The 17,357-nt window shown below is 42.6% G+C and overlaps 1 protein-coding gene across 1 annotated transcript in view; it reads left to right on the forward strand.

Annotated features, from left to right (window-relative positions):
- The window catches only part of DNAH1 (dynein axonemal heavy chain 1), a 181,904-nt gene that overhangs the window by 130,406 nt on the left and 34,141 nt on the right, over positions 1-17,357 (forward strand). Inside the window, 6 exon segments of the mRNA XM_048487348.1 lie at positions 352-487; positions 3,496-3,704; positions 4,810-4,981; positions 5,367-5,558; positions 6,973-7,083; positions 9,118-9,303. Coding sequence (XP_048343305.1) covers positions 352-487; positions 3,496-3,704; positions 4,810-4,981; positions 5,367-5,558; positions 6,973-7,083; positions 9,118-9,303 — 1,006 coding nt within the window.

Here is a 17,357-nt window from a genome sequence, read left to right on the forward strand (position 1 = left end):
TCTATCATGCATCATAAACATTTTCTAGTCTCCTGTTGATTTTTGTTTTATTTATTAAAGATTTAATGAAGACACGAACATTTGGCCATGATCCAAAGAAGTATGCACAGAGGAGAAACACATGCATACCTAGAAAATGTTCAGATATATTCTTTTGATGGCTTAAGCACCACAATTTTTGCTACCAAGGAAACAAGCCATTGATTAGTTTAAAAAGTGACATTAGCAGCCAAAACTACATTGACAAAGGCTCAAAAGAAAGAACATTTCTGTGCACGCATTTCTTTCTTTAAATTGTTATACATCTTTATATTGCAAATCATGCCCTGATTCTGACTTTTTCTTTTTTAGAGCTGATTATGAATGTTTCCAGATTGAACTTTCTAAGAACTATGGCATGTCTGAATGGCGAGAAGATATAAAAAAGATCATGTTAAAGGCTGGTCTGCAAAGTTCGCCCATTACATTTCTATTCACAGATACACAGGTAATCAAAGGGTAATTTTTTTCATGTATTACTTAATTAACATTTTACGTTAATTATAGCAATATTTGTCTTGACATGTTCAATGTTGTTGTTTTTCTTTTCCTAACCAGCCACCTTGGGAAATGGGGAAAGAAAGTTCTTTCTCAATAAAATCTGGCATTTGAGTGACATTTTTAATGAATTCACCAAGAATTCTGGGTATTACCTTATTTTACAGATTGACCAAACTTTGCAAACCTGAATTCTAGGAGCTTCGTAAATGTTTAATTTGTGCACTTGCTGAGAAACAGGAATAGCAAGGCACCAGGCACATAGCTCTTATCCAAATGAGCAGGGAAGGCATGCCCTCTGCTTGGTTTTAGCTTTAGTATATTGGTTCCACAATAGCTCAGTATCCATTCCTCACTTAATGGTTTAGGGCAGGGGTAGGGAACCTGCGGCTCTCCAGATGTTCAGGAACTGCAATTCCCATCAGCCTCTGTCAGCATGGCCAATTGGCCATGCTGGTAGGGGCTGATGGGAATTGTAGTTCCTGAACATCTGGAGAGCCGCAGGTTCCCTACCCCTGGTTTAGGGGAAAGACTTGCAGCCTCTTTGCAGCAGGATAATCATGCTGCTGCATAGCTGCATGCACAGCCTTTAAGGAACTAGATTTATGATTATTTATTATTAATGCGGCTTCATCATGCTGTTCTTCTGAGGCACTCAGAACAATGTTTTACTAGCCTCCCAATAACCCTGTATTGGTTGAGATGCATTGATTTGCTCTTGGTCACCCAGTTGTTCTTGCCCTAAAGTGGGGTATTTTAAAAGACAATTAGAGTTTGTGATTGAATTTCAAACATTTCTCTGATCTTCACAGTAATGAAGTAGGGAGTTCATACTGTCATCTCTCTTAGGCAAACCTCACCCCATTAACTACAGTAGACTACAGTTTACATACCAGTGTCCCCTTTGTGTCAGTTTTTTTTTTCTGTTGCAAATATTCCTAAGTGAAGGTGATTGGTTGTGTGTCTCTTATGAGGTCAACAAACTGAAGACCTACAGGGGAAGGAATAAGCCATTTGAAAATTTCCCCAACCGCAATCTCCCCCTGAAGATTACTATGCCATACTGAGGGGTGTGAGCAGACTGATTTCCCTACTCCAGGGGTCCCCAAACTACGGCCCGCGGGCCAAATCAGGCCCCCGGAAGACATTTATCCGGCCTGCTGGGCAGAAGCGGATCTCCCCCTTCTCTATCTCCTTTTCCCCAGGTTTACAAACAGCATTAAGCGCGGGCGACTAGCTGCTCATTCCAAGCGGCCAGAGGGGACTGTACCAATGCGCAAGGGGAGAGAGAAAGGCGGCAGAGCTGCTCTTTCCTCCTCCCCTTACCGCATTGGCACGTGTCCCTCCTCGGCCTGGAATGAGCAGCAATCAGACAGCCAGCTTAACCTGGTCGGGTGCCAAACTCCAGGCGGCCCCTGGAGCTTGGCACCCCGACCCCCAGGTTTACAAACAGCCTCAAGCGCGGGCGACTCACTGCTCATTCCAAGCGGCCGGAGGGGACCGTACCAATGCGGCAAAGGGGGGAGAGAGAAAGGCGGCGGAGCTTCAGGGCCGGATTGGAAGGGGACAGCGGGGGTGGGGGGCGGATGGATGGCGCCCCCCCGCGGGCAGCACTTGGTCCGGCCCCCGGCTGGGCTCTGGCCATGCATGAACTGGCCCCCTGTTTAAAAAGTTTGGGGACCCCTGCCCTACTCTTTAGTGTTTCCTTTTTCTCCTTTAACTAACACTCAGCAACCTTCAGCATTTCATATTAGGGAAGGGGGTTCTTTTTGTTTCCGTCTGCAGAGTTTCCCCAATATGCAGAAACTCATACCTTGGTTGTAGGGGGCTATGTTTCACTGTTTGGGTTTCAACCACTAAGTTGGCAAGTAGAATTAACAAGTGGAAAAGTAACTTGTGGGAGCAGCTAGCTCATTCCCACCCACCCCTACTGTTCTCAGTCTTTCTCCTTCCTGCCACTCTTTTCTTACTGTCTCTTTCCTCCATGCCTCTCACTTCCTCTCTTTCTTCCCTCTATCATTTATCACCCTCCCTGCCTCCCACCTACTTCCTCTCCCCTCCTATAGCAGCAACAGCAGGGGTTACATTCCCAGCCGCCCACCTACTTTTCTCCCCCCTCCCCCACCATATCAGCTGTCCTGGAATCACAGCAGATCTCCCAACTACAGAGATGAGTTCCTCTTAGGGTTGCCAGCTTCAGGTAGGGGACTTCCTGAACATTTGGGGGTTTGGTAGAGTGAGGTTCAGAGACGGAAGCAACCCCAGTAGAGTATGATGCCATAGAGTCCGCCCTCCAAAGCAGTCATTTCCTCCAAGAGAACTGACTTCTCTCATCTGAAGATCTGTTGTACTTCCAATTGATCTGCAGCCCTCTCCTGGAGGTTGGCGATGGAAGTTCCCGTGAAGGAAATGATTGTTTTGCAAAATGGAGTCTATGGCATGATATACTTCTGAGGTCCCTCCTTCCTCAAACCCCTCCCTCCCCAGACTCCACCCCTCAAATCTCCAGGAATTTCCCAAGATGGAATTGGCAACGCTGTCTCATTCCCACCCCAAAGCTAACCTAACTTAATCTTCTCTATCTTAAACTCTGACCCTCCCCTCTACGCAGCCACTACCTTGGAAAAAGACAATCTTTCTCTACAGGAGGACCAAAGCAGCTTATAGTAATTGCCCCTCCTTTTTATCTGCACAACAATCCTGTAAGGTGGGTTAGGCTGAAATAATCAACCAGTGAGCTTCCACAGCAAGATGGGAGTTTGAACCTGGATCTTGCATGTTGTCTGCAAAACTCACCTCCATAGGCTCCTTTTCAGGTTTGTGGAAAGATCCAACTTTCCAGTTCACAGCTTCAGTCACTGGATTTCAGTATCCATAGATTGCTATTAGAATATAACACGACAAAATAGCCATAGTAGTCTTACTGTTGATTGAACCATTTTTTGCTTTTCTGTTTAGATTAAAAGTGAGTCTTTTCTTGAAGATATCAACAACCTGTTGAATTCAGGGGACATTCCCAACCTGTATGCCCTGGATGAACAGGACCAGATTATGACAACTATGAAGCCCATTGTTCAGGACCAAGGGCTGCAACCTACTAAGGCCAATCTGATGGCTGCATTCACAGGGAGGGTGCGCAGTAATATCCACACAGTCCTATGCATGAGGTATGAGCTAATATATCAAGTAAAGCTTGAAAAACTTTAGCTAGAAAAACGTTCCTTCCTATCATGGGTGATGAAGGAGAATGACTTCACAATGCAGAGGGCTTAATATTTGTTTTGTGGGTACCTAGGAGTAGTACAAGACCTCCCTGCCACTCATTCATATTTTTCTCAGAGGGCCTCACCACAAGAAAGGTCAGGGGCCATTGCTACCTCTGTTATTGATATTGAGCAAAGGCTCTTACTTAGTGAGTTATACTCCTGGGACTACAAGGGAAGTGAGAAACTGTAAAGCCTTGGCACCAGATTGTTTTGTCCTGAAAAATGGTGATGTTTTGTCCTGAAAAATGATGATGAAAAATGGTGAAGAGATTGTCACCAAATAAACTGTACATCAGCTTTAATTCCCAGATGCCTTTAGGAACACAGAAGTCATTTTGTTTTATTTACTCTTGTAATTCCATAAATTGGTCAAAGTTGATAGTCTGCTATCATTGCTGCAAGATGAACTTTTCAGTAGTGATCTGAATCTTGGCAAGCTCTGTGTGTATTGGTCATGGCTGTGTTTCCCATTCATTACAGGAAAAACTGTGAGGGAACATTCTAGTTACTTTTGTTACTTTGGTAGATTGGAATATATGACATAGGGGCCAAATATAGACCCAGCAAACTTATAAACTACAAGTCCACAAACTTTAGCTGGACTCTCAAGTGTCACTTCTTACATTTTTTATAAAGTACTTTTCTAGGCACTGAGTTTTCTGAGATTACATGAATATAGGAGACATTTGTTTTTGAAAGGATTCAGCTAGGCAAATAATTAGCTTCCTACATACGTGCTTTTAAAAATTCTAATAATTTCAGAGCTCATGACATGGTTTTAATGGGTAGATTTTGAATTTCAGCTTTTGGAATAACCCAGTGCTTATGCTTACCTTCATTAATTCCAAGTGTGATGCACAGTACTGAAGCAGATTTTAACTGTAACCTTTTATACATTTTCAGTGTGACCTGACCCACTAATGAAATCATCTGCGCATCCAGGTTGCTTTAGTCAAAAGTTGCTCCAATAGTATTTTCTGTTCTTCGCTCTTTTTGATTTTCTTAGTCCTATTGGAGAGGTGTTCCGAGCACGACTCAGACAATTCCCATCTCTGGTGAACTGCTGTACTATTGACTGGTTTGATCAGTGGCCTGCAGAAGCCCTACAGTCTGTGGCCTCTTCCTTCTTTCAAGATATTCCAGACCCTGAAGCCACCCCTGAAGTTATAGAGGGAATGGTAGGTCACTCCCCTCAACAAACATGCACACTCGTATTGCACAGCGTGTGAACAAAATAGGGAGCTACCAAATATAGTTCATTATTATAATCTAGCATTCGGATTATTGCAATTTGAATTTATAATTCAGTTATAACAATTTTGGATCCAATTTTGAAATTCAGATATTACAGTTAAAACTTGATACGCCCTTAGCATTTGAAACAGTGGTCTACTCTTTGTTTGCTTCTTATCATGCTGGCAACTGCTCAGTTCATAACTATCCAAATAACTTCTGGTCATATTTCAATGTCCGTGGATCTCATGTGAAGTGCATTCATGATCATGCCCTACTATGCCTTTCTCAGTGTTGAAACTAACAGCTTCTGCTTCCTGCTCCTAACAGATTCAGATGTGTGTAGAAATCCATCAGAGCGTAGCACATAAATGCAAAGACTATCTGGCAGAACTGGGAAGACATAATTATGTTACTCCAAAGAGCTACCTGGAGCTGCTTAGCATCTTCACCACTTTGATTGGGAAAAAGAAACAAGAACTGAAAGTTGCCAAGACCAGAATGAAGAGTGGCTTAGACAAAGTGAGTTTCTTCAAAAGTTAGGGTTTTTATAACTTGTGTTGAACAATATAATAGACAACCATTTGATCCACTTTTCTCAGGAAGCTTCAGCCACAGAAAGTAGCTATAAGCTGAGACATGACGCAGGAGGTACACCATGTGAAAACCTGTGATCACAAGGCCTGGAGCTACTGAAGCTGGTTGAACATGACAGTTGTTGCATCCTCTTTCTCCCCACCCCCATACATTTTGGCTTTCAAGTTTTATCTACTCAGATGTCAAAAAAAATCACAGCAACTGCATGTAAAAGCTAATGTCTAAAAGCAGTCTAAGCTCATGACCAACACTATATTACAAAAGGGAAACTATTATATGTAAATCTTGTTACTCTAATCAGGTTCTTAGTCTCCATTTGGGAAGTTTCTCAGACTTTGTGCCCACATAATATTGATGCTAGTTTCTCTGTAATATTCTCATATTTACAGTAATCCTAATGGGTAGAGCTTGACCTTTAAACCTGTTAATGATTTTCCTGTTGATTAACTCTTACTTTATTGCACCAGTTTAAAATTAATATGGCTATAACTAAAAAAAATGTGCTATTTTGTGGATATTACAGAAAGATAACCATTTGTGGCAGCTAAATCAAATGGCTAGTTCTTTTTAAATAGGAAAACCCTCCTCCATCCGTATCTAGAATAAACTGGATTATTTCCTAATCATACTGCATTAGTGATGTCACTGGTTATCACTATTCTGCTTATTCCACCCAAGCAAGTTTTGTCAGCAAGCATGTCCATTGTTTCCCTTATACAGCGGGGGTATGTGTGTAAGACAAAACTAAAGGCTGGTATTGTCTTCCCATCTACTGTATGCAGTGCCTCCTGGGCTTTGTCTGCTCTCTGTATGAAAAGAATACTCATATAAAACCGGAGATCTGAGAAACGCATTGTTACCTTGCTTTTTTTAAAAAAAACTTAAAAGAAGATTCACACATTCAGTGCTGCTCTCTAGGAGAAATGCTGCAGATAATAAATGCCTTGCCCACTATTCACATGAAGTACCTAGTGATAGTAAAGAAAAAACAAGGGAAAAAACCCAGTTCACTCTAAATTGTGAAATAGTTTTGAATGGAGGGATGCATTCTTACCTATGTTATACTCTTACATGCCAGTAATTTCACTGGAAGCATTAAGCACTATATTTTTACTCTCCCTCTTAAAAACTATTAGTTTGCCTAAATTGAGATTTTTCTGGTTCTGGATCCTACCTGAAGGTTTTCACTAAGCAAACAGTCATATGTTGTCTGGAAACATACAACCTTTTCTAGCTAAGGTTTTTTCCATGAACAACTGTTGCACATAGTATGGCAAGAGTTCATTTTGCTCTTCATAAAGGTGGTCATAATAGGATGAATCTTTTTTCCCTCTTCTAGCTTTTGAGAACAGCAGAAGATGTAGCAAAAATGCAAGAAGAGTTAGAATTAGCCCGCCCCCTGCTGGCAGAGGCTGCCAAGGACACACTGGTGACCATGGAACAAATAGAGGTATGCACCTTATGATCAGAAATCGCTGCAGAAAGCAGTGAAGAAGTAGAACAAAATAATTAATGTTAGTGCTGCTTTTTTTCCGATTAGCATTACATTACATCTATGTGGCAGTTTTCTCCAGTTATAATGAGGAGAGACTGGGACAGTCATTTTGAACAGAAGAAAGACGAGAAATCATCATTTGTTGTTATTTGGATTTTCTCACTCAGGTGTCAGAATAGTTTAGGGTGGCCTTGTATTTGTTTTTAATTTTGTTAATCCTTTTAAAAGACAAACCAACAAAAAGCAGCAAACAAGAACAATCACTGTATTGTCGAAGGCTTTCACGGCCGGAATCACTTGGGTGCTCTGTGGTTTCCGGGCTATATGGCCGTGTTCTAGCAACATTCTCTCCTGACGTTTCGCCTGCATCTGTGGCTGGCATCTTCAGAGGATCAGAGGAAAGAACAATCACACTACCGGGGGGGGGGGGAAGGGAAAGAGCTCCTGACTTCCTCTGAGCCAAATGTAAACACAATTAAAATTTACCACTTGCTCTCTAGTTACAACTATAGAATTGATTCTTAATTATTATTACTTTTTTAAAAAACCCTTTTCTTGTTATATTTTCTTGACCTTCTATTTTTCCAAACCACAAATCATCCGTTCATTGTTTTCTGTTTTACACACTTTTCTTACACAGGTGCCGGAATAGCTTAGGGTGGCCATGTTTCCACTACCAGGTATTTCACCTCAGGCTAGCATAGTGAGAGTCAAGAACGAGTGGCAGAGTGAGTGGCTACCATAACAGACGAGGACTGGTAGGGGTGGGGCTAGGTTCAAATCTTCACTATGACATAAAGCTCAGTGGGTGACCTTGGGACAGTCACAGACTCTGCTAGCTTAATTTAACTCACATGGTTATTAGAAAGGGAGAATGGAGAGGAGAGCGGCATGCAGCACCCAGAGTGCCTTCAGGTAAGAGTGAGAGAAAATCCAGAAGATAGAGTAACTGTGAATAACATAGAATCCTGGACAAAAGAAGAGTTACAGCCCTCTTCTCACTGGACCAGTTCCTGGTTGTATATCAGTAGTATACTACTAGTGTGACAACACTGTAGCAGTATACCTTCTACCATTTTTTTAAAAAAACAAGTGGATAAAAAGACAGCCTCTGTGTGTGTGAAGGAGTAAAGGAGGGGAATACCAGGGATAGGGAAACTCAGGGGGAGGGGGCAATGAACTTCAGAAATCTACCCCTTCTCATCTATAAGTCAACCAAGCCTATCCTGAGGTTGGAGGGTGGGGGGAGATGGAGCAAAACCTCCACATAGAGTCACATAGAGTCAATGTAAATCTATAATTTTAGTGGCTTTAGGGAAGGGAACTTTGAATTCAGGTTAAGTGACCACAGTTACCTCAACTTCGAGCTTTTATTAACAACATATCTCTTCCTCCTGTCAAGAAAGAAGCATCCAGAATTAAGGAGACTGATGTTCATAGGTTGTTTAAATATCTGCCTGAACCTTGTGGAGTCAGAATTTAATTCTGTTCTTGCTTGCAGCCCCCTGGGCACTACTATTGACACACACTAATGAACTAACCTGTTCAGAGAATGATGCATGAAGCAAGGATGGCATCACACTGAGTTGGAGCTGAAGAATGGGGCTTTTTCTGCCTTCCCTTTCATGGTGGTACAAAGAGGGAGTAAATTTATGCAGGGGGAAAACTTGCACCTGTGTAGCTGTTCTGTGCAATTTTGTTGATGTGTGCTTGGAAATCTGCTGCCTGTCACATCTTCCTCCCAGGTGTGCTTCTGACAAACAGGCTTATATATACGTGCCTGGCTACAAAGCTTCCCACTCCAGCAGTTTAAGGGGGGAAAGCTGTATGCGAAGCTAGAAGACTAATGTACAAAAGGACAGTGCAATCAACATTCAGTTAGGAATCACAAGTTACAGATTTTCTTGTGCAATCCAAGGCTAGAGATATAGAAAAGGTGCTTCTCTACAGGTTGTCTCACGATTATGACCGTTCCTTCTGGGGCTACAGGTGGACACGGCAGTGGCAGAGGAGACACGGAATGATGTACAGGCAGAGGAAATGAAGGCCAAAGTAAAAGCTCAGACGGCTCAGTCGATTGCGGATGATGCCCAGAAGGACCTGGCAGAAGCCCTCCCTGCTCTGGATGCTGCTCTGGCCAGCTTAAGGAATCTCAACAAAAATGATGTTACTGAGGTAATTGAAGGGAGAGCTCTCTGCTTTGCAACAAAGGTGTCTGTGTCACCTGTAAGACCCACTAGGGAAGACAGCAAATTGGCTCATTCTGCACAGTATATTGATACCGAGTTGCAGTCGTTCTACATGAGCTCATTTCCCCTTTTTATAAATGGAAATCCAATTCACTTATAACAATTGCAACTCATTATAAATATGCTGTGTGGAATAAGTATAAGACAATACAATTACTGCATAAGGAACCAGATTTGATACCTCGCTCTGCCACTTGAGCTGTGGAGGCTTATCTGGGGAATTCAGATTAACTTGTGCACTCCAATACATGCCAGCTGGGTGACTTGGACTAGTCACAGTTCTTCTGAGCTCTCACAGCCCCACCTACCTCACAGGGTGTTTGTTGTGGGGGTGGGGGAATAAAGGGAAAGGAGATTGTCAGACCCTTTGAGTCTCCTTACAGGAGAGAAAGTGGGGATATAAATCCAACTCTTCTTCTTACTCTTCTTCCAAGTTCCTTTAGAAGCTATTTTGGAATTGTAACAACCTTACTGCACACGGCTTTATAGCAATGCTTACGCATAACACCATTTTACTCGGAAGCGGGTTGCAAAACAGTGTTCTCATTGTACAATGGGATACAGACAGGCTCCGGGTTTAGGGCACATAAGATTGAAACCCGTCACTCCTGGATTGTTCAGTCATCAAAACACTTGCAACCTGGTAAAAGCATTTTGACAGTATCAAAATGATGTCAAGAGATCCGAGAGAGTGCTGTACTCCCTATAAGAAAGATACTGGACTGCGGCTTCTGGCACTTAACAAGTGCTGACTGTGCAGTCTTCTTTATTTACCAAAGAGCAAGTATTTTCAGCACAAGTCTGTATTTAACAAGGTGCAGCTACTTTGGGCTGATTATATGGTGCCCAGAAATGGTCATTATGCGGCTGTATATTTTTATTAGGCACAAGAAGGCAATGCGATGATTCACCCATTCACATGTCTCCAAACCTGCTGTCAGGTTCCAGTAACCGTACCACTGGGAAGTAGCATCATCTTTGTTGTCTGGTGCCAGCAGCATACCAGAAGGCATGTACTGATGGGTTCAGATGTGTGGATTTACATGACATCCACACTATAGTACAGCTACACTATGACAAGGATGTGTTCTTTGGCAGCAACACATTTTTTTGAAATTGAAAATCATGCGTTTAGGCTGACAACCTGAGTCACAGCCAAATCTCCTAAAACTCGCCTATTTAGATTTATAAGACTACATATGAAATGTCTTCAAAATGTTTCTGCTATAAAAAGTTACTGTGCCCATCTCCCCAAAAATATTCTGTAACCCCATCTTTTTAAAGTGAATTGAAAGATGAGTTGCAAAATATACAATAATTGCATTGATTCCAACATATCTAAGGCATATCTAAGTGACAGTATTACCTTTAGTAATGATTTTTTTAATCTAAGCCAACAGTTTTAAAGCGTTTTAAGTTGAGCAACTTATAGGAAGACATGGACAATAAAATATTATGAACTTTGTATTCCTACCCCTTTTCATCACAGATTTGAGAAGCACAAGTAGCTAGAGTTGAAAATAAGTGAAGTGAAGGAATTCAGACAAGTAATCAACAGAAAAATTAACATTATAGTGTTTAAACTACATAGTGGTTAAACCGCTTTTCTCAGGTTAACCTGTCTGCTCAATACTGTACCATAGAGTCTCAGAGGAGAAAAACTGCTTAATCCTTCTGAAACATTTCTTCTTCCACATTATACTATTGCTTAAGTTCCTCTTTTTATGACTTGGGGCTTTTGGAGTTTGTTTCTGCATCATAAATCATTATCCCATTCACCGTCAAAGAGATTCCCCTCAAGACTTTCAGTTCAATGAAAACAGCATCATGGAGCAAGGCAGGCATATTCTGATTTAATTCCTCATACACTTTTCTAGTGATGATCTAACTTTGTGAAAAGGCCAGGGCCTGCTCCTCAAGATGTTCTACCATCTCCTTTAGCTGGTCAGGGTCACTGAAGAAGAGCACATAGAGTCTGCGCTCAGTCTGATGAAGGTGGCTCTGCAGGGATTTACGTTTGGCTTTCAGGTTACTCAGCATCTCCATTAATATTTGGTAGACTTTGGTTTGTGTGGTGCTCAGCATCTCCAGAGGTTCTACTATTTTCTGTAAAGAACAAAAGGCAAAACTGAAGGTGCTCAAAATAGGACAGGTTACTGAACTGCATCCCCCCTGACATTTTGACTGGGGAACATTCACATGAGGGTGGGTAGGATTTGCTACTCAGCATATCTTCAGCAGTCTGTATATATAGTACAGGAGTGTTATGTAGAGGACAGGCTGAAAGTGTTACATACCTGAGCATGCAGCACTAGCTGGTTGGAATCACCATACATCATGAAGTACAGTAGTTCATTATCAGACTCTAATTTGGAAAGGTGGTGGAGTGGTATGGCCAGCTGTGCTTGGAGCATCCTCACTTCCTGGCACAGGCGTGAGCCCCGGCCTGCCAAGGTTTCATAAGCATGGAAAAGTTGTTTCTCTTGACTGTGCTTGTCCAGCATCTCCCACAGCCTGAGAGGAGAAGGAAAACAGTGAAACACATCCAGCCATCAGAAAACGAAGAGACTGCAACTGTGTGAGTTTCTGCCCTAGTATTTAAGAAAAGGGGCAGCTTGGCAGATTAATGTCCATGACTTATGGGTAGAGTGGCTGCAGCAGGCACTAGCTGCTATCACATTTCTTCTGACACTGTCATGCAGAGAGAATTTAAGGCTCATTAAAAGATGTTTTTTCTACCTAAAAATCCAAGTACTGCTCGATGTGCACTTAAATAGATAAAGGTAGTAAATTGGCTGTGTCTAAAAACTTAAATTCACAGCATACATAATGGCTGTTTTGCTCTGTTGGGTTCAGGTCTGCCTGAAGAACACGAGAGGAAAGTAGTTGCTTTCCTAGGATAGGCTTTATTTGAGTGCTTAGCCACTTTATATCCCTCTTATTTTCTTGTATAGACTGTTTTCCTTGCTTCCAATGACTCCCATACTTCAGTTCTCCTTCCTGTCCCCAGCCCGCTATTATTTACCGTAAGGTGGTGAGGTCATTGGGGTGTATCAGAGTTCGTGGGCACTGCTTATTGGAGAAATGTGAATCCTCAAAGCAGGACTGCCTTTCCTGTAATTTAACCCCGGATTCATGCAGGATAGTCACCATGTCCTCCATCTTTGTGCCCATCAGGTTCAGATTTTTCTTTTCCACCATCAGTAAGAGCCTCAGCAGCTCCAGATGAGTTAATTGCCCCATCATCTGGTCTATAGCTTCTTCTTGAATTGACTCAGTATGTCGAAGTCTGATTGCTTCTAGATCAAGTTCACCACGTAGAACAGGCAAGCGAAGGAGCTGGGCAGTACCCTGGAGCCAGGGCACAAGGTATTCAGTCTGTATCCTGTCTACCTCACTTTGGAGGATGCACAGCTGTCCCTGGCAGGCAGCTATATGAAGGTGAAGTTCATGCTGCTCTTCCTCTATCTGTAGGAGATGAGACATTTAATTCTGTGCACCACTCAGCGGTTGACATTCTGTCTAAACTTTGCAGGAAAAGCCATACAGCTGTTCAGTTCAAACATAACATGGTACCATTAAACTATGCTCAGTGTGATGGTTTCAGTATGGGCAACTCCAATACTGTCAAACCGGGATCTGAAACCATAAATGGTTGGGTTATTTACTCAATGAACACATGAATGCTGACATCCTGGCCTAATTCTGATCAGTTCTCTCCTGGTGCACTTTTGGTTCTTGAGATACCTTGCAAAAGTTCAAGTGATCAGGCCAGCATTTCTCAAGCCAAACCAGGGTTTGAGTGATCTTCTACAAGATGAACTCCAGTTTTACAACAAAAACAATGGTTAAAATAAGTCATGGATTCAGGGGTTTTTTTGTTTTAATTTTTTCTTGAGACTTATAAAATGACATAAAGAAACCAATATCCTAAAGCCAAGAGAAAATCACATGAAAAAATACACACAAGGGCTCCCAATTTCCTCTGCACTGAATATAGTCACAATTTAATGTTTACCACTTGCTCCCTCCTTGCAATAAAAACAAACATTAAATCTTAATTGATCTAATTAAAACAATTCACACTTTTCTCTCATGTCCTTTTTCTTGCTATTCTACTCCTCAAAACCACAAACTAATTCATTGCGGGGGGGGGGGTGTTACACAAAAAAGTCCACTAAGGGATTCCAATTATCCATAAATTTAGATGAGTTATTTTCTGTAATCAAAGCAACAAGTTTTACCATGTCTGCCAGTTCCAACAGTTCAGAGGTGTTCCTCCCATTGGGCAAAGTGGGCAGCTGCCCAGGACGCCACCTTGTGATGGGCGACAAAATTGCAGGTTCGTTTGTGAGGGGGTTTGTATTTTCAGTGTTTTTCCATTTTTGGCATGCAGGGGGCGCATATTTTAGGCTAGCAGCACCAAAATGTCAGGAATTTTTTGGAAGACTCTTCTGATGATATGACCCAGGTTTGGTGAGGTTTGGTTTACGGAGTCCAAAGTTATGGACTCCCAAAGGGAGTACCCCCATCCCCCATTGTTTCCAATGAGAGCTAATAGGAGATGGGGGCCTTTGAGGGTCCATAACCTTTGAGAGTCCATAACTTTGGACCCCCTGAACCAAACTTCACCAAACCTGGGTGGCATCATCAGTAGTGTCTCACGAAGATACTCTGAAATTTTGGTGCTGCTATCTTAATAATTGCACTCCTGACAACAGGCACCCCCAAAATTTCTCCAGATTCTCTTTTTAAATCCACTCCCTTCCTGCCAATGCTTGTTTTCTTTCCTTCTTTTATTCTCTCAATGCCTAATAAAGGTTATTATTATTATAAAATCCACCCCCTTCGGCATGGATTTAAAGGGAGAATCTGAGGTCCCCAGTTTTAACATTGAAAGGGATGCTGTTTCAGGGTGGGGGAGAATCCACCCCAAAATAGCATCACTTTCACTGTTGTTAAGGTGGATTTAAAAGGAGAATCTGGGCTCCCTAGTTTAAACACCATTGAAAATGATGCTGTTTGGGGGTGGATTCCAGCATCACTTGTTTAAACTAGGGAGCCCAGATTCTCCTTTTAAATCCACCTTAAAGGGAGAATCTGGGGTCCCCAGTTTAAATAACATTGAAAGTGATGCTGTTTCCCCCAATTGCGTGGACTGGATACAACACTATAAAATGTTTTCATAGCAGTAATAAAACATTTTGAAAGCATTTTGAAAATGTTTTCCAAAAATTATTTCTGCTATGTGGCATGGCCCATTGCTGTGTTCAGATTTGTGAGTTGGGGGATGTTCTATAATGTGATGGTGACTTTGAAACAACCTGGTGTAAAAAATCATTGTTTGGTCACGATGGGGGAGGGTGGCATCAAACTCAGGTTTTGCCCAGGGCTCCAGTTTGCTTAGGTATGCCTCTGCAACAGTTTCACAAGCCAATATTCAGTTGTAGCTATGGATGAAATTTTTCATTTGTTGTTTCTTTCATTTTTTCCACAATACCATATGTAAAAACAAACTTCCTTTTTTTTAAACTGCCTGTTTATAAAACTCAAAAGATTCATTACTGGTTTTCTGTATATTACTCTTTAAAAACTTCTGGATTTTGCATGAATTTGCATCCAAAATTTTTTTAGTATCCTTACAAGTCCACCATAAATGATAAAGTAAGCCTTCATTATGTTTGCATTTCCAACACTGATTTGAAACATTTTTTAACATATTGGCTAATTTCTCCGGTGATAAGTACCATCAATACATCATAAAGTTCTCTTTAAACCTAGAACAGGGATCGGCAACCTTTACCACCCAAAGAGCCATCGGGACCAATTTTCCACGGCCCTGAAGATCTACCGAGCCGGAGAGGTGGTTCCGCATGGAGACGCCTACGGTTCAGCCCCTCCACTCACCTTTCCTTCCAGCACTGGAGGCAAAGGCGCTGGGCAGGGAAACCCCCTCTGCCCCATGGAGCAGGTAGCCGCCTGCTCCATGGGGCAGAGGGGGATGGCGTCTGCAGCCTGCCCGGTGCCGCTGCCTCTCGCGTTGCGGGAGGCAGCAGCGGCAGGCAAGGAAACCCCCTGTGCCCCGCGAAGCAGGCAAGGGGATGGCAGAGCGGGGGATGGTGGCTGCTTTGGAGGGACATGTCCACGCTACCCTCCAGGCCACTCAGAGCCGCAGTATAAGGCTGAAAGAGCCGCATGCGGCTCCGGAGCCATGAGTTGCAGACCCCTGACCTAGAACTTAAAGTAAATTTGACACCTGTTAACCACATATTCTCCCATTGTTCCATTTGTATGTTATACCCTAAATTCATAATCCATTCCATTATATATTCTTTCACTATGTATTTATTTATTTATTTATTTATTCAATTTAACATGCCACCCCTCCCCTTCCAGACTCGGGGAAGCTCACAACACATAAAAAACATTTAAAACTTCTAATAAAATCTTTAAAAATATCATAAAGCCAAGTGACATTTAAGTTTCTAATTCAATAACATTTAAACAAATAGACAACAGCTGCACCCGTGAGGGCCTAATAAAGCTGACTATTATAATTTATAGTCAGAGATTGGAGGGGGGGCCTAGATGGTTAACTATACCTGCCTCAACCATATGCCAGCTAGAACAACTCTGGTCTCTTTAGACAGTGTGTTCCATCAGGCTGGGCTCTGAGCCAAAAAAAACCCTGGCCCTGGTTGAGGCCAGCCGGACTTCCCTGGGACTGGGAACTACTAATAGGTTAGAATTCGCTGAACAGAGCAATCTTTGGGGGACATACCAAGAAAGAAGTTCCCACAAGTACACTAGTCCCATACCATTTAGGGCTTTGCATGTTAATACAAGAACCTTGAATCTGATTTGGTGCTCCACCCAAAGCCTATGCAGCTGCTACGCCACAGGCAGAGGTGGGATCCAACCAGTTCTCACTACTTCTCTAGAAGTGGCTACTAATTTTTTCTGAGTTCCAAGAAGGGGTTACTAAAGCAACCTCTCTGCCCAATAGGGACTGGAGGTGCGTGTGTGCGGCGCCGCCACTGTTTGAATCCCACCACCATCGGAACCTGTTATTAAAAAATTTTGATCCCACCACTGGCCACAGGTTGAGTATGCATTTGCTGTCAGGTCCCATAAAGACCCTTGCTGCACTCTGGATGAACTGGAGTCTCTGGAGCAGACCGAAGGGTAGCTCTGCATAGAGCAAATTGCAGTAGTCTAACCTAGAGGTGACCATCACATGGATCCCAGTGGCTAGATTGGTCTAGAGAAAATAGGGTGCCAGCTGCTTTGCCCAGTGAAGATGGAAAAATGCCACCTGAGTGGTATGCACTTCCTTTGCCTCCATAGACAAGAAGGCATTCAGGAGCACACCCAAACTCTTTTGACAGTCGATGCAGCTGCTAGCTGCACGCTGTCCAGGGTTAGCAACCAGCACTCCCCAATCAACTCCCTTCAGTCCAGCCACATGATCCCCGTCTTCACTAGATTTAACTTCAGGTGACTCTCTTTCGTCCTTTCCATCATGGTCCCCAAACAACTAGCCAGAACTTCTGAGACAACTTCCAGATTATCGTCCATCAACAGACATAACTGGGTGTGATCAGTATACTGATAACAACACAATCCAAACCTCCAGATTAACCCGGTAAGGGGTTACAAATAGATGTTAAACAATATTGGCTAGAGAATTAACCCTTATGGGACACCATACACCAACCAACAGTGTATGTAAGCTCTCTCACTGATTGCTACCCTCTGTCTCAGGCCTCCCTGTAGTTGTTTGTTTTGCAGTGGGGCTTCGTTGTAGTCTCTTGGTTGCACAGGAAATCTCCTGCAATGTGTCCCTAGCTAAGCTGATCATTTTGCCCACCTGCAGCTTCCTTGTTGTTTCTGTGAATCTCCATTTGGAAAGGTTGTCTGTCACCTTTTTTTCTGATCTCTGGTTTAGTGTTACTTTGCTAGACCATATCAATGTTATGT

Source organism: Sphaerodactylus townsendi, linkage group LG03, assembly GCF_021028975.2.
Source record: "Sphaerodactylus townsendi isolate TG3544 linkage group LG03, MPM_Stown_v2.3, whole genome shotgun sequence".
NCBI classification, from domain to species: Eukaryota; Metazoa; Chordata; class Lepidosauria; order Squamata; family Sphaerodactylidae; genus Sphaerodactylus; species Sphaerodactylus townsendi.